The sequence below is a fragment of the Amblyomma americanum genome, chromosome 1 (genome assembly GCF_052857255.1).
Source record: "Amblyomma americanum isolate KBUSLIRL-KWMA chromosome 1, ASM5285725v1, whole genome shotgun sequence".
Taxonomy (NCBI): Eukaryota; Metazoa; Arthropoda; class Arachnida; order Ixodida; family Ixodidae; genus Amblyomma; species Amblyomma americanum.
In genome coordinates, this window is record NC_135497.1 from 50,996,837 (window position 1) to 51,022,047 (window position 25,211).

The window sequence follows — 25,211 nt, forward strand, 5'->3', positions numbered from 1 at the left end:
CAAATACCCGTTAAAACGAGGTCACGGACTTTGTTGATGGCAGTTAAACCATTTATGAGAAACACTTATTTGTGCACAGCCTGGGCAAGAGCTGGGGCCCCACACTCACTGTGGCACTGAAGCTGTGCTTTCTGGCTCCACATGCCATCTTCTTGGCAAACAAGCTGGTTTAAAGACTGCAGGCTTGATGGAAGAGAAAACCCCTCTGCACACACGACCTTGCATGTAGTGCCTGTAGGTCGATTGCCGAGATGATTGGCGTCGTGTGAGCACTCCAGCGCAGAGTCAGGAACCGGATCCGGATTCGAGCATCCACTCTCTGCACACAGATCACGTACATTAAATTTGTACACAGAATTACACTGCATTGGTCCTGTAGCAAATATTTCACGGTTACTCACGTCGGCACTCTAACTGCGCTGTCTGATTCCACGTGCCGTCCTCCTGGCAAACAAACTGGCCAGATGATATCAGACTCGATGGCAGAGTGAATCCTTCTGTACACACGACCTTACACATCGTTCCTGTAGGGTGGTTGCCAAGATCGTTGACGTCATTGGTGCATTCCAGAGAAGAGTCCGGGACACTATCCGGGCTGGGGCATCCGCTTTCTATGGCGTAGCGTGACGTGATCGACATTAGATTCGCGTGGCAAGAGATGTGTCATTATACTCACTGTGACATATCAACTGTCCTGTCTGGTTCCATGAGCCGTCATTCTGGCAGATGAACTGACTGTGGGGCTGCAGACTCGACGGAAGCGTGAAGCCATCAGCGCAAACGACCTTGCAAATCGTGCCTGTTGGCCGGTTGCCCATATCGTCGGCGTCGCTTGAGCATTCCAGTGAAGAGTCAGGCACTTCATCCGGGCTGGGGCATTCGTTCTCTGTGATGTTGTAAGCACAGCATGTTACTCCGCTGTCATGAGAACAAACTTGCCACGATTACTCACTGCGGCATTCCAGGTCTGCTGTCTTGTTCCATGAGCCATCCTCTTGACAAACAAACTGGTTTAAAGATTGCAAGCCGGATGGAAGAGAAAATCCATCGGCGCACACTACTGTGCAGACAGTGCCTGTGAGTTGATTGCCGAGATGGTTGGCATCGGCTGAGCATTCCAGCGCAGAGTTGGGCTCTGGATCAAGGCTTTTGCAACCGTCCTCTAAATAAAATGTGCATCGAATTAAATATCAACTGCACTGGCCTTGAGATAAACTCGTTACGGTTACTCACTGTGGCACTCCAACCGAGCTGTTTGGCTCCACGTACCGTCCTCTTGGCAAATGAAATGGCTGCGGGACTCCAGGTCTAAGGGAAGCGAGAACCCTTCCGAGCACACGACTTTGCATGCAGTGCCTATGGGTCGGTTGCCGAGATGGTCGGCATCGTTGGAGCACTCCAGGGAAGAATCGGGCACTGGATCCGGATTTGGACATCCGTTCTCTGAACACAATGAAGTTGAAGTTTATTTCCTTTCTTACAAAAGAGGAGCCGGGACTAAAAGCTGTGGCAACAGCTTGACAAAAGGACCTGGCTCCTTTAAATAACTGACAGCGCAGGAGGAAGACGGCGGTTGCATAGTAATGCAGAAGATTGAAAAAAAGTTTGATATATATATATATATATATATATATATATATATATATATAAACTCAGACAAAAGTTTTCCGTACAGTAATCCCGAATTAAGAATTTCGGGTCACAGGTTATATCAAAACAAATTGTCCCGGCTTAATTTGTTTAGCAGAACTGGAAGGTGATGACATAAGGATTGATCCAATAGTAAGCTCTTGGTGTTGTGGTAAACCAAATTTCTCTGTGTCTTGTGTTCCGGCAGCTGCTGTTTTCTTTAAGGTGTGTAAGCAAAATTAAGGGATGATTGGAGTGTTTGAAATGAGATTTATAACATAACAGAAGCCTATGACTGCGATAAGAATGTAACGCAAATATTGTAAGAATATCAAACTTCGTAAAAATATTTCTGGTAGGAAAAGTGAATGATACATCTGCAATGAATCGCACAGCTTTTTTTCTGAAGCAAATGTAACTTACGAAGATGTTACGCCCGTTGTGCCCCAAGCTATAGTACGATATTGAAAATAAGAAGGAACTAAAATGTTATAAAGCAGTATTTTTTACTCTTACTGGAGGAATATGTCTAAACCAGGCAAGTATACCGACAGCTAAAGTGACCTTTGAACGAATGTACTCAACATCAGTATTTCACGCTATATTGTTAGAAAAGGTAACTCCCAGTTTCTTTTACAGACTCAACGAGTTCTATAGTTTGATTATTGAATACGACAGCAATAGGTCTTGATATCTTTGTTCCTTTAGGGCGGTACAGTATGATTTTAGTCCTTACTGGATTTATTCGAAGATAATATGCTTCTTCCCATAAACTAAGTTGAACAAGAACATTGTTTTTCGACATCTGCTTCTGAAGAACCTGCGACAAAAAGAGTGTGTCATCAGCATATGACGCAATATGAGGGCTACTTGAGCTGTAGAAGATATCATTTTATGTAAATTAAAAATAATAACGGTCCAAGTATACTTCCTTGGGGCACTCCCGGTGTATTAGGGAGAGAAGAAGAAGCTGCCTTATTTACATCCACGTACCGAGCTCTGTGTGAAAAATAGGATTCTATTAATGTTAGCGAAACGCCACGGACCCCACACCTATTTCATTTAAAAAGTAAAATATTATGATTAATAACGTCAAACGCCTTGGTAAAATAAATATAAATGCCTTGATGCGCAGCAAATTAGGTCGCATATGCATTGCAATAAATCAGTCGTTGTCACTCACTGTGGCACTCCAACCAAGCTGTTTGGCTCCATGTGCCATCCTCTTGGCAAATGAAATGGTTGCGGGACTCCAGGTCTAAAGGAAGCGAGAACCCTTCCGAGCACAGGACTTTGCATGCAGTGCCTATGGGTCGGTTGCCGAGATGGTCGGCGTTGTTGGAGCACTCCAGCGAAGAGTCGGGCACTGGATCCGGATTTGGACATCCATTCTCTGAACAGAACGCGAATCAAATTAGCACCTGCATTGCAACAAATCCGTCATAGTTACTCACTGTGGCATTCCACACGAGCTGTTTGGTTCCACGTGCCGTTCTCTTGGCAAACGAACTGACTATGAGATTCCAGGTGCAGTGGAAGAGTGAAGCCTTCCTTACACATGATCTTGCATGTGGTGCCTATGGGTCGGTTGCCTAGATAGCCGGCGTCGTTGGAGCAGTCCAGCAAAGATTCAGGTACGAAATCTGGATTCGGACATCCGTTCTCTGAAAAGTTACGCGTACAATATAAGGTTACATTTGGCGAGCAACAATTTTACCACGGCATATACTCACCGTGACATTGCAACTGCTCTGTCTGGTTCCATGTGCCATCTTCATGGCAAATAAAATGGTTGATGGACTGCTGGGTCGGCGGCAGCGTAAACCCTTCTCTGCACACAACCTTGCAGACCGTTCCTGTGGGCCGGTTTCCGAGGCGGTTGGCATCGTTTGTGCATTCCAGCAAAGATTCAGGTACTGGATCTGGACTTGGGCATCCGCTTTCTGAAACGCAACGAACTGCCGGTGTCAAATCGGCAGTGTTCAGTAAGTACGAATGCAGACATCGCGTAGTCATAGACTTTTACTGTCTTACGTGCGCCATAAGGTTTGTTTTCTTGGCTGGATACGTGCTCGATTTCCTCTAACAACACGGAGGCAGCCAGGTCAAACACGTCTTTGTAATTGTCATTTGTAATGTAAATGGCACGTCGGACCATTACAAGTGTCCAAGATGTCATATTGTCCCGCTCCATTCGCTACGCTCCGCACAGAACAATAAACTAAATGACAAGACACGCTCGCCGCGGTACGTGGCTCAGCAGTTAGAGCATTTGCCTGCCGAGTCTGATATAGAGGGATTTAACCTACGCCGTGGCGGCCGCGTTTCGAAGGAAACCATATGCCAAAGACACCCGTGTGCTGCGGGATGTCAGTCCACGTTAAAGTACCCTGGAGTGTCGAACATTATTCCAGAGTCCTCCACTAAGGTTCCTTTCTCTCTCTCTCTCTCCCTCCAAGCACTTCCCCCTTCACGTCTTCTCTCACGGCGCAACTGAGGTGTCCACCGAGAGAGACATTTACTGCCTCAAAACCAATTCTCAAGCGTTAACATGTCACCCGCGCAGCTAGTGTTTCCCACGCGTGGTGACCCCGACCTATAGCGTATCTCGCACACGACACCTTGCCGACACCTCTTTGCTGCTGTAAAAATCAGTTACATTAGGAAAGCATGGGAGCCCTCAGACAGGATTGCACTCATGTCCTTCGTTCCCTCATTGGTAAGTGCCAGTGTCGAAAAGCCGCCGCTCGCTGCAGGTGGCAACAATGTCACCCCTGCAAAGAAGTTTTAAAAGGAAGGCCTTTCTGAGGAGAATCACTTCGACGGCTCCCATCCGAACAAACACACTAGAACGCAGATATGGTTCCGATCAGCTATCACTTGTTGCGTTTTATTGGGAAGCTGAAATCCAGAGGCTTGCGAAGCAGAATTTTAATTCATGTTCTCAAGCCTTAATTCGTGGAACCTCATATTTCGCAACTTCATTTTCATTAATGCAAATCTCACTTCTACGAACCTTTAGCTCCTTACATCTCTACATCTCTTAGGGGTGCTTGAAGCGACCATTATTTATTTTCGAAATTTTATTCGACGTTGCGCCTTTATTACTTTTTTATATACAAGAGTGGCAGAACTCACACGAGTCTGAGTAATAATTCCACGTGCAGTGAAGCTTAATATGTCAATTTTATTTTCTGTAAGCGACCTAAAAAGTGAAGTTTTTCAATCCGGATACCTGTTTCTTTAGTAGATACACAATAGCGAGATTAAAATATCAACGCAGTAAAATTCTGCGAGTTTTGGTCGTTTTCATATTACAGGCATGACACGCAGTTGCCTGAGGAGCTATGCTCTGCGTTGCCCGTTTATTTGATTCGGAAAGCCGAAATTGCGCGCGTTAAAGCAGCAGCAGCACTTAACTGCAAAGCAGAGCTCTACGTAGCCCAGCTGGTAACCCGTGCAGGAAAGCCAGCGCGCGTGTAAACGGAGCTTATCGGAAGGCGCACCTTTTTACGCTGATTTCTAATGGCCAGCCCTTGCAGTGCTAGCAGAAGAAACAAGCCCAATCAGATTAAAGATTTATTCAACTATACAGTACTTAAATGCTCAAGTATTTCCGAGGCGCGAAATTTAAATGCCGTACTCTCAGCGGCAGCTGGTTAAAATGCTACCTAGAGCGCTCGCACCATGACCGTGAATCGGACCGAATTGTGAGCCAAATTCACAAAACGCCTTTTGCGGAGAATTTTCACCTCTGCGATTCACAGCTAAGCTGTCATGTTAGCAAACGGGACGGTCGTACAATCGAGACAGCTGGAAGCTCGCCGGTCAATAAGAAAACCCACTTATGAATAAAAGATTTGCAAGCATCGCGCCTGAATCGCGATGCGCAATAAATGTGGATAGACTTCTGCGCATTAGCATCAAGGCCTCATATTCCTGTATACAGCCTCAACTCTTTTGCTCAGATGGCCCGTCGTCTCCTGCAGTTAGGGTGCAATACGCACTCAGTTTTATGGGCAGGTGGCCAAGGAAATGGAATCTCATGCGTTGTTTCGTGCGGGTACAAGGCGGAGAACGAAGGGCAATAATAAGGCGTGGCAAAAAGTGCAAGAAGCCTTAGTCCAATGTGTTTAGGCGAATCCCCCAACTTGCAGTAGATTTGAAACAAGGGAGCATCCACCTAAGGCGAGCTTGTGCGGCTACAAAGGAAAGCTATACAGATTCTACTTCTACAGGAACTTCAAAGAAACATCTTTCCTGGTCCAGGGATCGGACCCGGAACCACTGCCTGCCCGAAGCAGTCACTCCACTAACTAAGCTAACCATCAAGGTTGCAGCCGTACGGCTGCGCTTGGGTGGATGCTAATGAGTAATTACTCGCGCATTACAAATCTACTCCACCAAGGGGTATTCCCCTAATAGCATTGTACTAACACAGTTCCCGCTTCGAATTGATGAACTCGACCTCGCCCTGCGATCTGCGAGCCTTCCTTGTTGATAGCTAGTTGTTAGAGCGACTGCCCCAGACAGGCAATGGTCACCGGATCGATTCGCGGGCCAGGACGAATTCTTCGTCAACTACAAAGTGTCACTGAGCGCTGCAGAGCTTTCCTTCGTAACGGCATGCCTGTGCTTAGCTGGATGAATAATCGCTCTTTTACTTCAAGCAGCGTTAACTAAGAGCGGATATCTATTGCCTGAGAGTCCGTGTAACGACGCTGCCACACCAGAATTATCCATTTAGTCCTTCCGAGTACTTTCTTTACACAGCGATGTCCTGAATGGCGCCCCTTTCGTAATAACTCTCGGTGGATCCTTCGTTCTGCGCACGTCTTTGACCCGCCATGTCCTCGCACCGTTCCTTCGAACCGCATGTCCGAAATAATTCGTTCTTTGTGCAGCAAATGGCAAGCTCGAGCACCTACGCTCTCCGTTGTCTGTGAAGACGGTGGTCCTTTGTCTTAGGTTATATATTAAAAAAATAGTAGTAAACAGTGCGGGGACGCACTACAGTTTGGTTACACGAAACTGCAAGAGCAGTTTAAGCATGCACTTGGGGCCTACAAGGACCGGGCTCTTCAAGTGCGGACACAACCGTACGCTGGTCACTCGGTGACGCCGGACGCCTAGATATCGAGGCGATAAAAGTTCCACCGCACACTCACTGACGCACTGCGGCTGGAGCTGGTTGTCCCACGTCCCGTCGGGGAGACACGTGACTCGGGCCAGTGCGAGCTGACTGTGCGAGATTTCGAAGCCGTCGTCGCAGACGTGTCTGCAGACAGTGCGGACAGGTCGCCTGCCTAAGGTGTTGGACACGGCCGAGCACTCAAGCACGGAGTTGGGGACGGACGGCAGGCTCTCGCATCCGCTCTCTGAAAAAAAAAGAAAACACGTGCACAACCGTGTATCAAGCACGGAAGAGAGTAAAAAATTTTTTGAGCCCCGCCCTCGCTCGCACGAGCTTGAAGGTGCACCGAAGACTATACGGATCGATTTCAGCGTTGAAACTTCCACTAAAAGCAGAGTTTTTATAACCTAAAAAAGGCCAAATATCTCCGCCACAGAACGCTTTCACAAGAAAGCTATGGCGACGTCAAGCACTCTGTTTTCCCAATGTCTGAGGCCAGATGTCTGACGCCATAGAGTTCCAGTCAGCGATGACGAAGTCCCTAGCAGTCTCAAGTTGCAATCAAGTGGTGAAAATATCCCATTTCCAAGTCAGAATTTATCTGCAATACAATTACGTATTTTGCTGCCGACCAGACGTCAACAGAGCCCCGAATAGCTAAACAATAAAGACACCGCGATCCGTACGCGCATAAAACACCCAGGGTGTCTGTGCCCTTGAAAGCGATCCGTTAAACGCTCAAGGTGTATGCAGCCAGCATTTTGCACCAGCGCCTGCGGCGCTACTCGCCTACATTTCGCCGACTGCAACGAGCACGAACGTCAACTGCGCTAGTAGTATCACGTGGATGTCGCCCCGCTTTTCGCGCCGACCATTTTCACCCTCCCTGCACAAGGATGTTCCGCCAAGCACGCGTCGACGCGGTTTCTCAATCTGAGGACGGCCTCTCCAAGGGGTCCCGGAAGAACAGCTGCGATGCTAGAAAAGCTGCGCAGCTGAGCGCGCTGCGCCCGAATATGTCAATTGAATTGGAGCAGTAAGGAAGGAAAAGAATTGAGCTACCGCGAGCCCCTGGATGGTTTTTGTGCACGCGGGCAGTGACCGCCACCTGAGCGGCGTATTCATGGTGCCTACGGCAGCTTCCATCTTTTTATGCGAAGAGTCCCCGATTGCGTATCACGGAGAACGAGATCACTGCCACACTTGGAGGCTTGCTTGCTGCCTTGTGCCGGAATGTAAGCTGCTATCCTAAAGAAACAACTTGGCCGGTTAGAGGTAGCCATTCTAGCAGGACAATCTGCGTGCTCCGGTTACAGTCGGGCACAGTTGCCCGAAACTACTACATCTGACTTATTTGTGCGTTGGATAGCTTGGCGTATTATGCTTTCTTCAAAACTCTCAACTCTTGGAGCCCTCTCCCTGAATTCCCGAGTGATGTCGGTGTGTGAAGTTTAACGTGTACCGAAGCAGCGCTTGAGCTATGAGAGACGCCTTAGTGGAGGGCTCGGGATTAATTTCAGCCATCAGGGGCACTCGCGTATCTTTCGCATTTCTCCTCCGTCGAAATGCGGCCGGAATCCGATCCTGCGTCCTCAGCAGCGGGCCTAATTCCGGTCTGCACGCTAGCACAAATCCGTATACCTCTTTCTGCGCTCTGTCCCTCGTATCGGCTCCTGTGCCTCTGCTGCATTTTCCGTCCTAGGTCGTTCTGAAATTCCAGGTGTGCCTCAACAAAACGCATTTAAGTCCAGCGATCATTGCAAGGACCGCTGTGTTATTCTTCAGCTTCAACGCATCGAAACGGAGCAGGATCATCAGGTGACGGAGAAGCAACGATAACTTTCGCGGTGGCAGCAATAAGATCACCGAAAGCGAGAAATCTGCGTGAGAAACCTTGCACATTACCTTCAATGAAACCGGCGTCAAATCAAGATAACGGCCGTGCAGTTGGTTCTGGAACAAGCTTCGAGACACAGTGTGCATCCAGTTGACCTTGTGATTATTTTCGCCCGAACACAAGAGACGAGTGAAAGCAACAGAACCGGCTGCTAGCATAATCAGAACCGCCTACATCAAGAACAAAAGAGCACAGTTGGATCGCATGCAAGCTGCGCTACTACTCTCCGGCCAGCAACTCTGTACAGCCAGAGTGCGCAGTTATTTCCTTAAGTAACTGATAATAAGTAATATATTAATAAGTAATATAAGACGACAAGACAACCTACGGCAGGGCTGACCGTGCATCGTCAAAGCAGGATACATAGCCGACCCGTCTACCCTTCAAGTATATAGAAAACTGTACAACTGCTTGCGCGTTACCCTCGCAAAAATAACAAGACAAAAAAAAAACGCTCGATCTTCTCAAGCTCGTCTAGCCGCCAAGGTTGGCGAGACACGATGGTGAGGAAGAAAAGGGACACAAGGGAGAGACGTCCGTGGTGCCTTTCCCTTGCGTCTTCTGTCTTCCGCGCGGCTTACTCACAAGCCACGCTGACCCCGCAAATGATCAGTACCGCCGTCATGCGAGCACTCTTCCCAGCGGTTTAGATGAACATTTATCGCAGACAGCGCACACGGCGGGAGAGGTTTAGGTTTAGGTTTAATGAGGGCTTAACATCCCAAAGCGACTCAGGCTATGAGGGACGCCGTAGCGAAGGGCTCCGGAAATTTCGACCACCTGGGGTTCTTTAACGTGCACTGGCAACGCACAGTACACGGGCCTCTAGAATTTCGCCTTCATCGAAATTCGACCGCCGCGGCTGGGATCGAACCCACGTCTTTCGGGCCAGCAGCCGACCGCCATAACCACCACCACCGCGGCGGCACGGCGGCAGAGGTAAGCCGAAATTCCCCAAAAAGGTTCGAGTGCTTTGACCGAGGTTCCGACTCATATGCCAGCGTATCTTTGCATACATTTCACTTTCGCGTCTCTTTCTCGTGCAGAGGTACCAGTTAGTGAATTCAAACAAGGTGCGGACGCAAGAAAAAAAGAAATAAAAGTGAACGCTCGCGCTCAGTGAGACTTGCCAGCCGGGAGAGTCAAGGAGAGATACAGGAGGTTAAAGGTAGCCTAAGCGAACCCAACAAAGCTCGACGATATAGTGTTTCAGGAGACCCAGAGCAGAATAATATAGCGGACACTGAGAAAGTCGGCAGATTATATCCGTGATGCTTACCAGCGAGACTGGCGGCGGTATATCACATAGCGGAAATTCACATTAAACGAGGCCGGACAACGCGATGATAGAGGGCAGCATGGCGGCTTAATTGTGGACAATATGTGTAGCTTTTTCTTTTATTGTTTCCTCATGCGGTGGGTAAAACTAAACTAGCGTGCGGGCAGGCAATAACGTGTGGGCTTGTTTACGAATGATCAGTTAACAGCAAGATAACAGAAACATTGAACCGCTATTCTAAGTCAGAGCATTCGTTCTGCATGTCAGGTTAGGATGTTTGCGTAAAAAAAGCGAACGCCGAGATAGAATAGCGGATTTAAACAACTGTTGTCATTACGCTTGGACAGAAGCTTTTCTTTTTGTCATCGTTGCGTGTATAAGAAACGCGACATTCCTGTATACAGAGTTTCGCGGTATAAACGTGAAGCAAACAGACCAGATACAGGTACAAAAACCAGCTCAGTTGGCGGTAGGACTGTCGTGCCGAAATCGTAACTTGAAAATGCATTCTTTCGATACTGGACGTCGTTCGATGTTCCAACGACCTGTGCACTTTTCCATGCGCGCTCTGGTCTCGAGAAGAACTGTTTGCAACAGCGCATCTCCCACCAGGGTACGGGTTTCTGCTATTTAGCGAAGACCCGTCGCCTCTGGGTGTCGGGCCCGAGTTTCCGCCGAAAGTGAGCAGACGCAGAAGTAGGTCGCCCGAATATCGTTCGCAAATCGAATCGCCCAAGAACATCGACAGCACAATGTTCCGATTGAGGCAAGGAAGAAAACAAGAAAGTAGGGCCGTCTGTTTTCGTGGGCTTTGCGCCGGCGTCCCCGACTGCGAGCACGCCTCGGTACTGCTTTTCGTTTATATTACTCCGACTTCTTCGACGATGCCGCTAATAGAAAGGTAAAGAAAGTGGAGAGAAACAGCACGCACGGAGAGAGCCTTCTTGGCGGGAGCTGCAGCCCACACAGCTGATTCGGAGTAAGAGCGTGTACATTGGCGTAAACACACACCGCGTCTGTGCTCGCGCGTCTCCGGACACGGGCGGAGAAGCGGGCCACGTGTGTTTGAAGAGGCGCGTAATGGGCAGCTAACGGTCTTACTCTTACAGACAGGCACCGCCGTGCGGTTCCAGCGGTCCCCGGGGCAGCGAGCCACGCGGGGCTGCCGGCTCGTAATCCTGGTCGCAGGCGAACGCGCACTCGGCGCCACTAGGAGGAGTCCGCCGCTCGCCGGGCACATCCAGCGGCTGCCGCGCGTCGCCGGGGGCGGACGACATCCCTGGGGGGAGCGCTCAGGAAAGACGCATTAGGCCCGCCGAGCACGTGACAAGCGTGCGCCACTTGTTCCGCCCTGCACCGCCCCGTTCGCGTAGCAGGTTATGTGAATAGCTTCCCACTTATTTGAAAGCATTTGCGCCCCATTTCGGGCCTCGTTCTTATCATAACTCGCACGTGGACAGTGCTCCATTTTCGGCAGGCTTTATGACACGCCTCTGATCCGGGAGCATTTTAGGCCTCAAATACCGACGAGCGATGACAGATTAGCTCAAACATAAGTCCTCGCACCAAGCTACATTCTTGGCGTGCCCTTCCTTTCTCGTCCTTTTTTACTTTATCGCTCCCGTTTCCACTGCTAAACGTGAGTAAGCGAAGTAATAAAGGCTGCGGCATAATCCGGGTCTCCTCGTGAAAAAGAGCATCGCTAACCCACAGACAGCTTCACCGCTCAGTGTTACTGCATTCCGACCTGTCTTGACGTGAGCCTTTCGTTACAGCCAGTTCACCACTACTACTTGTGCGTTGCTGATACCCCTCGCCCTTGTAATCTGAGCCGAAGGAGGAAAAGCATCTGGGGTCCTACTGCCTACGCACTGTAGATGCGAGCTCCGTGCTGGCAGGGTCGTATGCGCGCACCAGCGAAGCCGAACATGAGCCAACGCACTCTCGTGGCCCGAAATATGCGCGGCAGCTCTGGACAGGCCATTATAGCTCTTGTTTCTGCCACCAGGTTCCACAAGCGACCTTGAATATTAACATTACAAAATCTACTGTTTTTCTTTAGCGCGAATCTGATGGTACGATTAAACAACATAATGAAAACTAGAGCTGAATGAGCAATTGACTATGCTTGACCACATCCGGCCCCAAAAACACTTCTGCAAGATATACGAATGAATAAATGCAGTGCACACACAGCAAGCTGGAGGAATCTCAAGCAGATACGATTTTCCATGGAGAAACGAAGGAACATTCTCTACCCAGTTCACCACGAAAGAGTGCCACCCATAAAGTCACGCTGGGGCAGCTTTCCCTGGGACATCGCGTAGCAGTAACTGTGAGAAGACACCGGGGACTGCCACTTATACGCGTAACAGCGTAAACTGCCCAAAACACAACTACGCGTTCCTTCCTCCAGCGACAGCGGTAGAGGCAGCGAGCGTAGGCAGATCGCACAACGGCGGCCACAGCACCAGTTCAATGGCCTCCCAGTGACTGCCTGGCAGTCGGCGTGCTTGCTCCGAAGAGGATCTAGAAACTGGACACCCGCGAATAAAATCACCGCCTGGATGGCTGGCTAAAGGCTGCTCCCGTCCGGGCATTGGCATACGAATCCGTCTGGTCTGAACAGCCAGACAGGTTTCTCTCAGGCAGGCAGGCGCGCGGCTGTTGGAAACGCGGGCAGTTCGAGCAGGCAAGAAGCGCGGTCCGAACAGAAACGGTGTGGACCTACTCTACTTGCATCACACACAAAACGACTGCGCTACGTTCGCATCACGGTCAGGTTACGTGAACAAGAGGAAAGGGCAAAAATCAGCAGCGGGAGACGTGGCGAAAAGCACGCATTCGCAATTTGAGACGCCCATTTACACGCAGGAGTCTTTCTTTCTCCCACGGCTTTCAGCCGGGTTTCACTTTCGAGTCTTTTCTATTTACTGCAGCATAAAGCGCCACCTACCTTCCTCCATCTTTCGCGCTAATAATTGGTTTAATAATTGGTTTTTTGGGGGGAAAGGATATGGCGCAGTATCTGTCTCATATATCGTTGGACACCTGAACCGCGCCATAAGGGAAGGGATAAAGGAGGGAGTGAAAGAAGAAAGGAAGAAAGGTGTGCCGTAGTGGAGGGCTCCGAAATAATTTCGACCACCTGGGGATCTTTAACGTGCACTGACATCGCACAGCACACGTGCGCCTTAGCGTTTTTCCTCCATAAAAACGCAGCCGCCGCGGTCGGGTTCGAACCCTGGAACTCCGGATCAGTAGTCGAGCGCCCTAACCACTGAGCCACCGCGGCGGGTCAAAGAACTGACGTTCGAGAAACCAGAGTTTTTGCGAGCCTGGAAAACATGATCGCAGCGAACGTGTCTGCCGCTAGCACTGTGAAGAGTGGAACGACAGGACCTCTTGGCGCCGCTCAAATAAAAATGCATCGGTAATGAGACGACTGCCTATTTTTCATGCTCCGGTTCTCCCCGCGACGGGAGAATGACGGGACCGGACACGGCTGGATACGTACGAAATGGTACACGACGGAGAGATATGGCAAAAACAGAAGAAAAAAAAAACATGTTCTGGCTCGCTTCGCCTTGCTCTCGACCCATGACAAGCTCCACAAAACACCGTACCAGGAGGAATTTCGCAAAATGTGCTGTGTTTTATGGCACATAGGCAACTAGGACCATCATGCGCCAAGCACAAGATATAGTAAAAGTGTTTTGCTGAATTTTATAAAAAAAAACTGAGAAATCATCTGTGCTGTAGAGGGCCTCCAACGTAACCTGCTGAGGTTGGGTAACCTCAGCAGCTATCCTTGGCTGGGCAAGGATCTCGAGGCTCCCAACGAACCAAATAAAGACCTCAGCGTTCTTCTCAGGAGGAATTTCGCAAAATGACTGACCCGTAAACCTGGCACGCACGGCAAACGCAACGATTTCGCTGCTGCCTTTCCCCCAGTAATGCCCCCCAAAAATACGGCACGTTCGCTGATGCTATACGACCGAAAGCGAAGCCGCGCCTATGTTTAGCCGAAGGTGAATGCGTACCCTAAAGAAAGTAACTAGTGGTGTGCCAACCTGTAGGCGGTTCCGAGGACACGGGAGGTCCGGAACAGGCGAGCGGCTTCCTTCCGCTCCAGGAGCCTGCGACACACAAGAAGTGCGTCACCACGCCCTGGGGGTCCCAGCGGCATCCTTGGCGGCATCGCGTGCCCTCCCGGGCCACGACCCGGGCCTTGCGCTCCGAGCCGCGGTCGCACGACACCCAGCCATGCAGCGGCGCCTTGGGCCAGCGGCAGGCCAGCTGCTTCCAGCGCTTGGTCGTCCGTGGGGTGTCCTGCGGTCCCGAAACGGTGGCGTTGCGAACAGTCCCCCAAGGAGGCAATGCTGGTGCTTTTCACATGAAGCCGTACACATGCAAGCACCAGCCAAAGCAGCAGTTGAGCTCAGACTGCTTTTCTCCTCTGCAGCGTGAGTCGGATGAGCTGCAGGCGGACCGCCGCCACGCTGACACAGACAGAGGCAACCAGCCTAGTGAATCAGACAGTCGGCAGCGTCGTAAACGTGGCTGCACAGTCACTACTTCAGAGGTGTACCTTTGTATCGGGAAGCTCGAAGATGCAAGGCGCAAGAGTAGGCAGGACGAACGAAGAATGACAAGGCACTTTCACTGCCCACGAGAGCGGAGAACAATGACTGCGTGTTAGGGCTAACGGTGCCCCTTGCTTGCGCTGATTTGTTGAGCGTGAAACCCTTCCAGCGTATTCTTTTATGTTCTTCGGTGGAGGGAAAGCCTTCATAACTTCATAATTAGGCTTCAGTAGTTGTGACCTCGAAGACGCGTCAAGCAAAGCTTTCTATGGGATTTTAAAACGGTCAACAAGGCCCCCCTCCAAGGAAAACAAAAATTACCGAGAAAGAAAAAAAAATGTCCTCATGGCACCGAAGCGGATTCATTCTCGAGTTTCGTGACAAGGGTCAATACAACATTCGTGAGACGCGAGCTGCGTTCGATGCCACAGAAACGGACCTTGGATAGATCGATGAATGGAAGATAGGAGCGTCCCCTTCGAAACGAGGTGCTAGCAGCTGCCACCATGCTCGGCTTTTTTTTTATTTTTGCATAATTGTGTTGTAAACTAGTCTTAAAGTTTTCTTCAAATACGTTTTCCCCCCGCCGCGGTGGCTCGGTGGTTAGGGCGCTCGACTACTGATCCGGAGTTCCCGGGTTCGAACCCGACCGCGGCGGCTGCGTTTTTATGGAGGAAAAACGCTAAGTCGCCCGTGTGCTGTGCGATGTCAGTGCACGTTAAAGATCCCCAGGTGGTCGAAATTGTTCCGGAGCCCTCCACTACGGCACCTAATTCTTCCTTTCTTCTTTCACTCCCTCTCTTATCCCTTCCCTTACGGCGCGGTTCAGGTGTCCAACAATATATGAGACAGATACTGCGCCATTTCCTTTCCCCAAAAAACCAATTATTATTATTCAAATACGTTTTCAGACCTACACTTCTAAACTTATGTCACCTCTCTGCTTTTGAGTCACCAATCTTCCGATCTAACTTCCACTGCAGATTTATTTACATGACCATTGTTATCTCTAAAGCCTAGGGCCTCAGGAAGAGTGACTGTGCCTGCATCGACATCCGGATGGATACCATAACATTCGTGTATGAGATGCTCAACTGTTTCCACAGATTTACCATACACAGCACATGTACCACCTTCTTCGTTAAATTTCTTTTTGTAGCTGCGCGCTTTTAAGACACCCTGGTCTAGCTTCGAAGAGGAGGGCACTGCCTATTGAGTTATCTTGGAACGCTTCCTTCCTGATCTGCCTTTTCTAGTATCGATATAGTTCTACACTATGCTTCTTTTCCATTGAATTAATCCAGTTTTTACCTTCCACGTTTTTTAACTGCCATTTAATTCTCTTTCTTCGTCCTTGTGTCCTGCATACTTACTGGTTAGCTTCCTAGTTCTTTTCCGCCATTGTGGCTCAACGCTCTCTCTGTATAAGTATTTAAATACCTTAGCTGCCCACCTGCTATCGTCCAATTTACTCAGGCGTCCTTCATATAATATTTTACTCCGAGCTTCCCGTGCTTCGAACGATGAACCATATTTTCACTTCACAGCACCACCTTACGCCCTCTGTTGGAGCTGCGTGTAACGTACAGGCGTGCCCCGTACAGTTCGGTGTATACGCTTCGGAATTTTAACAATTTTCTAGAGCCGAAAGGTTCGTTATTTAGGCGTGACCCGATCAGCGATCATCTCACGCCCGTCACGTTGGAAGTCGGGATAGCCTGGCCTGCGATAGTGCCGGCCAATAAGAAAGTGCCAGCGAAAGTTCTGGCACATCAAAAGCTTTAAGAATTCGGCCAATGAATCGGAAGCACCAGGTGTCGCTTCCAACAATTGTGAGATGCACCGTAGTTAATGGCTTAACGCAGGTTTGCACTGGCCAGTTCAGAATGAGGCCAGTGCATAGTGGCTTCCTTAAAAATGCCGGGAGCTAAATTGCCAGACGTTTATCTGCTCTTTACACACGCCACGATGGCCAACTGTACTCACGTAAGGCGAACGGGGCTGGCACTTACCGGACGCGTCGGTGGGATGCTGGGCTCTGTTGAGGGCCGAGCTGACACAACAGTTGAGGGAACGACGGGCTTCGTAGGGGTGTCGGGTGCCGAAACATTTTTCGCTGGAAGAACGTAGAAAGGAAATGTCGAAATCACGTGTTTTCCCATTTCAACAGAAAAAAAAGGCAGACGCCGACCAAAGGTTTTTGTCAAAACAGACGTTTCGGCTTCCATACGGAAGCCTTGTTCACTAAATTTTTATTGTAGAACCGCGACGCTTAAATAGGCTTCAATAATTTCTATTTATGACAAAAACCTTTGGTCGGCGTCTGCCTTTGATCGGCGTCTGCCGACCAGACGAGATTTCGTCAGACTTTAGATTTCACGTGTTTTCCCCTACTCGAACGACCCGAACATTTAAAAAAAATTGAAATATGCACGTTCGCACGCACAGCTGTAATGCGCAGTTCGTCTGTGGAAACTAGAGAAGTCTAGGTTCAGTCAACGTCTTTTCTGATCGTGCGTTGCTTTGGGGACTGTAAACTGCTGGACTTTTATCAAGCGCAATAGTGAAGGCATGGCGTGTCTAACCTTGACCTTGAAAGAGTAGAACAGCAAAGGAGTGTTATCATTGACTTGATAATCCTGTAAACAAAACTAAGGGGATGTTTAAGTCACCTTAACAGTAGAATGCGATAGCACTGATTTCACATTTGTCGCAGGTTCTGTTGCGACTCCTGCGTGTGTATCTTTACAAGTGTCGGTCCATCAACCGCTATATTCGGATCTAAATTGCGAGGCGAGCACGCAACCCTTAATCCACAAAATCGCGTAGCTTCTTGGCGAACAAAGGTGAACCTAGTGTATGCGTGGCCTTACGACTGTATGCAAATGAGTAAGTGTGCCATTAGAAAGGAAGATGGAAAAAATGCTTTCGCATTCAAAGGGCGTAAGTATAGGATTAAGTGCCCTCCGTGATTTTTTTTCTTCTGATTTCCGATTTCGATTCTCTATCTAGGCTGGTGTCTAGAACCGAGGTTGTTCACAATCAGGCGGGCAGGTTGTGGTGACGCCATAAGGTCACCGGACGTCTCTGGAGCAATCAGGGTGGCCCATCAGGAGAGGTTTCGATGACGTCAGCGAATTTCGCCTCTATACCATCGGCGGGGTTTTGGTGTCACGACAACTACAATGCGCATTGAAAAAAAACTGCGCAAAAATGGTAAAAAATACGCATAAACAACCGCAAATGTGACCCACAATTCACAAGTCTAGCGCAGTTCACGGATATTTAATGTAGTTAAACCTCGATTCCTTTTCTATTCCAACTCAACTACAGCCATCACGGTGCGTTTGCTCCGCCAGCTCTAGTCCGCTGACTTCAGGCTAGGCCGTGACTTCTGCAAGGACGACAGAACACTGAATTTGCAGGGCCACCTGCGCTAACAGTGACGTCATCAGCCCGTGGCTGACGGACGTGATGCGTGAGGGAATGGTCGCTCACCCCTGCAGACGGGCTCCGGGTGTGGCGTCCAGCTGACCCGGACGCCGTCGTGGATGGCGCAGCGGGTGGCCACGCGCTCCTGCATCGTGTAGCCCGGCTGGCAGAAGAACCGGCACCGGCTGCCCCAGTGACGGCCGCGGCTGCAGCGGGCGCTGCCGTGCTCGGGACGACGCAGCGCCGGGCAGCGACGCACTGTGGAAATGAAAATGAAAATTGCTTTTTGGGGAAAGGAATTGGCGCATTATCTGCTTCACATATCTCTGTGGACACCCGAACTGCGCCGTAAGGGAAGGGATAAAGGAGGGAGTGAAAGAAGACAAGAAGAAAGAGGTCCGATATATACACAACTGTCATTGATTTGCGTGCAAGCAGAGCGCCTGCTATCGCTCCAAGTCTAGTTTTTAGTACAGGCTCATTTTTTATTATGATGACAACGCCACTCGAGAGCCCCTTCGCCTGCTCTCGGTGGCGGCGAAAAATTGTATCTTTTAAGGAGTATATTTTGTGAGCAGGGGACCTGTATTCGTTTCTTGTATACACAAGGCCACAGGCGTGAGTGTAGCTAAGATGTATTTTATGCAATTTAAGTTATTTAATAGTCCCCTACAATTCCATTGCATTATGAAGGCCATCTTACGCCGTGTGAAGTGAAAAAAAGAACTAGTACGTTGTTTACGGTCCCGTGATTTGGGGCTTCTATTATTTGTTTTGTTCTAAGGTTCCCAGCCGTCCCTGCGACGTCGGCGGCACAGGACTGTCTTGGCTTGTTGTGGGAAGATCGCGCAGAACTCACGGGTACATGCGAGTTAGACCTCGCCGCGTGAGGCGAGGCCTTCAGGCCTGCTGGTCTGGGGGTCCGCGCAACCTGCTTTGCGGGTGGCGGAGCAGCGCCAGCTCCTTCCACTGGGGGCGCGTATGGCCCTGCCCTATGCTCACTGCGTGTGGCCTGAGCCGAATACCGCTGTGATGCCGCGCCGTGTTGCAACACAACGGAGTAACTAGATGTTGAACCAAAGAAAGCCGCTTCCGCGCGACTCTGAAAGTTATGCTTCCTTTCACCTTGAGTGTAATAATCTTTTTCCTGCTTCTATGTTGGGCAGGCGCGTGAGCAAGCAGACTGACTGCCCTCACAGTTTGCACAAGGATGAGGTTAAACTTCGCACCTATCGGTAGGATGGTCGTGGGAGGCATACTTGGCACACGTGACTTTCCCCGCCTCCCCCCCCCCCCCCCCCCCAGCAGCTCTAGCAGCCCTGGCCGTACCTTTGGCATTTGAAGCAGCGACATGTGTTGGGTATAGGTATGTGGCATAAGTTATATTTTTGTGTACCCTACCTCCACAGAGTCAGGGAATGTGCTCGATGCGAAGGTCAGAACCAAGTGTCTTGCTGCTATTTCTTTCTCGTCTCGCCTGATTCTGATTCTATACACATTTGTCACATGCGGCTCTTTGAGTCCATCCAGCAGTACTTCTAGGCTCATGTACATCAGTGATTGTAGGAAATTACACCCCGAACAGCATTCAATGATCGGTGAGGGCCAACTCCTATGGGAATATCTCCAAAGGCTGATGACTGCAAGTTTCTCGTACTTATGGTTGCACAACACCTCTAAAAGAAGGTCTCCATTTGCTGTCTTCTTTATCTTATACCCTTGGCCTGCGGCTTCAGTTAGAGTTCTTGAAAGAATAGAAGGAGAGATATGATGCGGGGTTTTTTCACAGTGTTCACTATGAATAACACGGAAGCTCGGGAAGTCGTTTTTGCTCGTCACGAAGAACTGCGCAGTTACTTCGGTGCGCCCTCGTTTTGGAGGGTGATCGTATGAAAAAAAAAGAACAGCCATAAAAAAGAGATGTTTTTCGGCCACTGTGGCAGCCGCCCACCACGGATCCCAAGGAGGGGAGGGGATAGGTACTTGCAAGCTAGTCCTGCCCACGTCAGCTATACACCCCAACTGTAACCCAGCATGGCGCAAAGTAGGGTAGTTCACGCAAGGTTAACGTTCCTAGCCTCCAGGAAAAAAAAAAGGAAAAACCAAGAAGTGAGTACGAGATAGGAAAGTTGTGAGAGAAGATAGGAAGGTGAACGATGGAGAGGAGGACAGGAAAAAACGGCTGCCGATTTTCCCTGGTCAGGTCAGGCCAGAGGTGCCGTCTGCAGGAAGCTGGGGCCAAAGTGGTGAGTTGCCTCCGCCGTGGGGCCTCAAGGGTCCAAACGCTCGGCATCGGCTCAACCACCAGGATCACCATTTATTCACGCGCTTTTGACGTTGCGTACGCGTATCGACGTTCTAAATTACAATACAAGTAAATTCGAGTCACTGAAGGCAATCAGAGGCATAAACATATATCAGTTGTTAGTGTCAATAACTGCCAACGCGGCCAATGTAAGCCCCGTGCCACGACTACCACGTACGGCGGAGACCAATAAATGTGCAGTCCTCGATGACTGCAGCTTCTCCAGATACGCTTCCAGACTGTGCGCCAACAGAGAAGGACATGGGCTCTCCTGCAGTCAGCGCGGCTCTAGCACATGGGCCCTTCCACCAGATGCCCAGACTATATTACACAGCCGATTGGACAGACGCCTTTTGCCTGAGGCCGTCATCAGATAGAAAATAGTGAGATCATAGATGCGATAAGTTTTGTCTACACGACACATTTTCACACAGAATAATGAGAGTACAGTTCCCATCGAGGGCAGGAGGTTAAATACCGATTATGAAAGGCGCAAAAAACTAAGCCGAGGAGGTAAACATGCAAAGAGCATAGAAAACTTTTGCGTTCACTCGTAGTAATTTTTCGTTGCAGTACACGTAATAAATTTTTCTATAGTAGGATACAACTTAAAAGAAAAAATACAGCGGTTGGTAACACTGGGCCGTGGTCCGCGGCGTCCTGTATTACTCCGCTGGCCGATCTCAACAATAAACGAAATCAGTTTTGTAATGTCTGACTATATTAAACAAGCTACGTATAAAAATTCTCCAGCTCATAATTTTTTCGTGTGATAAGCTTCTTGCTTAGATAACACGGGAAGTGTCAGCAACGGAGTACTTTTTTGTCGTTGAGGAATTCTGTGCGGCGATCCCGAATGTGGGCGAAGCTTTAGTGCATACTTAAGCTGTATCCGACTGTAAATAAAGAAAATGGATTAGCCACGAAGTGCCTACGGCACTTCTATATCTTGGCCACGTGTGAAAGCATTGGAGCGTATTGGCGAACCAGCAGCACGCCGAAAATATGCGGCCCGTCTAATCCGCTTGTTACCACCTGCAACCTGAAAGCCCGGTACAAGCTACGCGCGATGTGCCATCGCAGGACCTGTGACAACACGTGCAAGCCTGACGCGCGTGATGCGAATGGAGACATCGCAGCTTCCACATGTCGTTAATTTCACGAAGGACTCGGTGGATTTCTCTGCTCGTGCTTCAAGGTTGCGACGCCAGGACGCCGCATTCGCAAGTAGTACAGCGGTTGCCAAAAGGGTAACGGCGAGCCAGAAAAGGTCGCAAGTGCGTGCGAATGGCTCGTTATACGCCAACCATTAGGAAAGACCACGGGCAAGACTATTTGGCACAGGATGCGAATACTGCGTACGCAGCTCAAGTTTTCGCTAGTAGTAAGACCCATGCACTATCTCACATTTTCAAGCCCCAGATCAACGACATCAAAGACGAAGCGACAATTCGGAGAAAAACGTAAAGGCAGCAATCGCTACACGCATTGTTACTATAAGCTGTCTCACGACAAACACTTGCAGAAGTTGGAGGTTGGTGTGAACAAATTCGCTGGAAAGATTTCAGAGCTGGTCAAAGTAACCGTTAAGAATTTGCGTGCACCCGGGCGATCACATCGTTCGATATCGTGACTGGCACATCCACTTCCGCCACTCAATGGCGAACAGCCCTAACCTGTTGAGCACAGGCCCTGTATGCCTGACGCCGGCCGTCCCCACGCCACACGCTTTCATTACAGTCAGACGGGTACGGGAGCGTCAAAGAAAGAAAAAAGCGCACAGTACCTTTGACCCTGAGTTTGTAGTGGCAGCTCTGAGGCACCATGCCTGGCGCCTGGACAGTGAAGCTGATCTGGTAGACACCTTCCATGACGAGTGAGCCCGGCTGCGGCCCCATGGTGGCTGTCACGTGCACCTCACCTGGGAGGGACAGAAGCCTAAAGCTCCGCGCTGCCGCTCCCCGGCCCGCGCTCGACCCACCTGGAGCAGGGCCTGAGCCGCGGCTTGGGAACCTCGGCGCAAGAGAAGCCCGGACCCACCCACACCGTGCGGTCCTTGGGGCAGCGCAGGCAGGACGGCGGCTCCACGGCGTTGCTCCTCTCGGGCGCGATCAGCACTGCGTTCGAAAAGCGCCCGTCTCTGCAGCGGTGCCCTCCAACGGCTGAAGATGCATGCGCTGCATCTTTGTTTCGAAGGCTTTTGAACCGTATCGATTCAAGAAGAAAATCAGCGGTGCTAAATGGGCGGCTTCAAGGGCCATCGAGTCAGCAGTCTGTCGAGTTGACGGAGGAGCGAAGGGCTTCGATAGCCAGCGTGTTATGGTGGCTGCCATATTCGAGCGGCGGCAGCGCACCCTCTTGGCGCGGCATGATAACAGCGACACAGTGGGGAACGAATATAAGGCAGTAGAATAGCTGCAAGTCACTTAGGCTCAACAAGTAACTTTTTTTCTTTCGGAAATAAAAAATACACAGCCCCATTATGGCTCCATAAAGTACACAGCGAAGCTTAAGAATTTCCGTGTTGCCATTTATGCAAAAATTCCTGGCCACTGCTCGCTCAGTAGTGCACCAGCGCTACTACAGTGGGTCAATAGACAGTGCGCGTCTCTGCGCGTGTTTTCTGTCCGACGCTGTCCGACGACAGGGCCAAAGAATAGCCGCCACGCGACAGCACCCGTTTAATTACCCAAACGCGCCAAATTTGAATCGTTAGGCCTCAATTGCACAACACGGAGATATACAAACGATAAAGCGAAACTATCCTTGTTCAGTTATTTCTGCCGTTATTCACTGTAATTGGTCGTCCCGACGACGAATGCCGCTATAGAGGTTCCGCGGCAGATCGTTCTGCGAATGATCACCTGCTCTATAGTAGGATACAACTTAAAAAAAAAACAGCAGTTGGTAACACTGGGCCACGGTCCGCGGCGTACTGTATCACTCCGCTAGTCAGTCACAGAAGTAAACAAAATCAGCTGTTTAATATTTGATTTTATTAAACAAGCCAGGTATCAAAATTATTGAGCTTATAACTTTTTTTTCGTACTTGTTTAGGTGACGAGAGAAGTTTTAACGACGAACTACTTTTTTGTCGTGGAGGAAATCTGTGTGCCAGTCCTAAATGTGGGCGGAGCTTCACTGCAGACTTAAGTTGTATCCGACTACAGCAGACGACTTTTGCCAAGCACTCGCAGTGCAGCCGCTGGCCACTTGGTGGTGAAAAACATTAGTTGGCCTTACTGTAGGCAGTCGTTTCACCACCTGTACATCCACGGAAAAATTGTTTTTTTCGATGTGTTGATCTTACACAGTGCTGTTAGCATACACGCAAAACCATCGGTGGCGACTGCGGCGTCACCAGAGTCCGGCGTAATTACTGAACCACTAGCAGCTATCGACTTTGCCGTGGTGCAGCGGGACAAATCCTTCAAATTCGACGGAGTTCGAGCATCTTGACGGCTCGATTGTCAAATGAAGATGTCCCTGTGACACTGTTCCGCCTATTTTCAGCGGGAAGTGCGTTGTGTGAGCAGCATCTGCCGAAAAAAAAATGAAAAATTCCCCTGTGACCTGAAACTGATCCACTGCAGAGTTCTGCAGAGTTCACATACGGCGCCAAAAGTTTAAAGCAACCGACTTCCTTTTTGTGGCTTCACGCCTAGACTCTTCAGAATTTTCGCTAATCGCGAGCTCAAAACGTTTTTGTCCTCGAATGTACGCGCACTCAACTCAGCGGCGTGCGCCGTACACAAGGACCCTGTCGTGCGCTTCTGGAATGAACGCGCACGCGCATGGCTGCGGTTCATGCAGCGACGCAAGCTAGCGCATGCGCAGACAGAGCCCGGCGTGGTGCTTCGTGTCGTCTGCTGCAGCGCTCGCGCCCGAGCGCGCAAGCCGTGTCGCTTGCAGCCAAGTACAGTTGTCAGCTTTATGAAAGGGAACGTGTGAGCGTGCGGCAGGTAATCTGGAACCATACTTTTGGCGATACGCGGCGCCCGCTTTTCGCAACGTGGTGGAATAGGCCCTGCTGTCTTGACTGCTTCTGATGATGGTACGTAACTGTGCGGTCACCCAATTTTGCTTCCTCATACTTTGTGTCGAGGGCTGGTTAGTTCGGCACACCCACTGGTCATTCAGCATGCAGCATCAACCGTGACATGTCCTGTCCTGTTGTTACTGCACAGCAACACAAACCAGCGCGAGACACAGAGCACCAGACGAAGAATCACAGGCTATCACCTGACGTCCGCTCATTTGTGTTGCTGTGAAGCAATAGCTCGGCCATTAATTATGCGGTTCTGTTGCAGTCCTGTTACTGCTGAACACGTTCCCCAAGGAGCATCTCTGAGAGCTCATTTGTGCGTACGTCTGCAATAAACCCCCCCTTCCCTTGGACACAAGCGATATGACATGGCAGTGTAAGGTTCAAAGGAACGTCTTGCTGGCCAAATTGGTAACTGTTCATCTTTGGTTACAGGCGTCCCGTCTTTCTGCCTCGTGTTGTGTCTTTTTTCGCGCTTGTAACCAAAAATGATGCAAGGTTCACGCGAGAATGAATCGCTCCTGAAAGCTCACAACTACTTTCATCGCACTGCGATATGGCAGCGGGCAACTTGTTGTTAGTTGTTTCCTGTAGGAAAGGAAGAAGCCTTGCCTTTTCTCCGTGACCTGACAAAACGTACGGAAGGTTTTAACGCGCGACCACTGGGAAACTACACACGGGACATCGGAGAAGACCCCAAGAGAAGCGCGTTAAAGTCTTTCATAACTATAGCGCATTTGAAAACACAGAGAAGAAGACACACAGCAACTTCTCTGTGTCATCAAATTCGCTGCAGTTACGGAAGTCAAAAAACCAACTCGCCCAACACACTGCACTGCGTCAAAGACTTCAGCACGTGAAATCAACTAGACCCAATGGCCGCCTTGCTTCCGACAAAATGGTT

The 25,211-nt window shown here is 49.8% G+C and overlaps 1 protein-coding gene across 3 annotated transcripts in view; it reads right to left on the reverse strand.

The window, feature by feature from the left end:
* LOC144112799 (sushi, von Willebrand factor type A, EGF and pentraxin domain-containing protein 1-like) overlaps positions 1–25,211 on the reverse strand; it is a 132,399-nt gene that overhangs the window by 54,857 nt on the left and 52,331 nt on the right. For 2 of the 3 annotated variants that reach the window (XM_077645608.1, XM_077645609.1), the window contains exons 5-18: positions 22,244–22,379; positions 22,049–22,200; positions 18,024–18,215; positions 16,538–16,641; positions 14,013–14,271; positions 6,798–7,007; positions 3,363–3,572; positions 3,084–3,293; positions 2,813–3,022; positions 1,234–1,443; positions 953–1,162; positions 677–886; positions 402–611; positions 110–319 (exon numbers count right to left, since the gene is read on the reverse strand). In XM_077645608.1, the coding sequence (XP_077501734.1) occupies positions 110–319; positions 402–611; positions 677–886; positions 953–1,162; positions 1,234–1,443; positions 2,813–3,022; positions 3,084–3,293; positions 3,363–3,572; positions 6,798–7,007; positions 14,013–14,271; positions 16,538–16,641; positions 18,024–18,215; positions 22,049–22,200; positions 22,244–22,379 (2,733 nt within the window). Of the gene's footprint in view, positions 1–109; positions 320–401; positions 612–676; positions 887–952; positions 1,163–1,233; positions 1,444–2,812; positions 3,023–3,083; positions 3,294–3,362; positions 3,573–6,797; positions 7,008–14,012; positions 14,272–16,537; positions 16,642–18,023; positions 18,216–22,048; positions 22,201–22,243; positions 22,380–25,211 lie in introns of those variants that run through there. The other variant, XM_077645610.1, reaches the window with a different exon arrangement.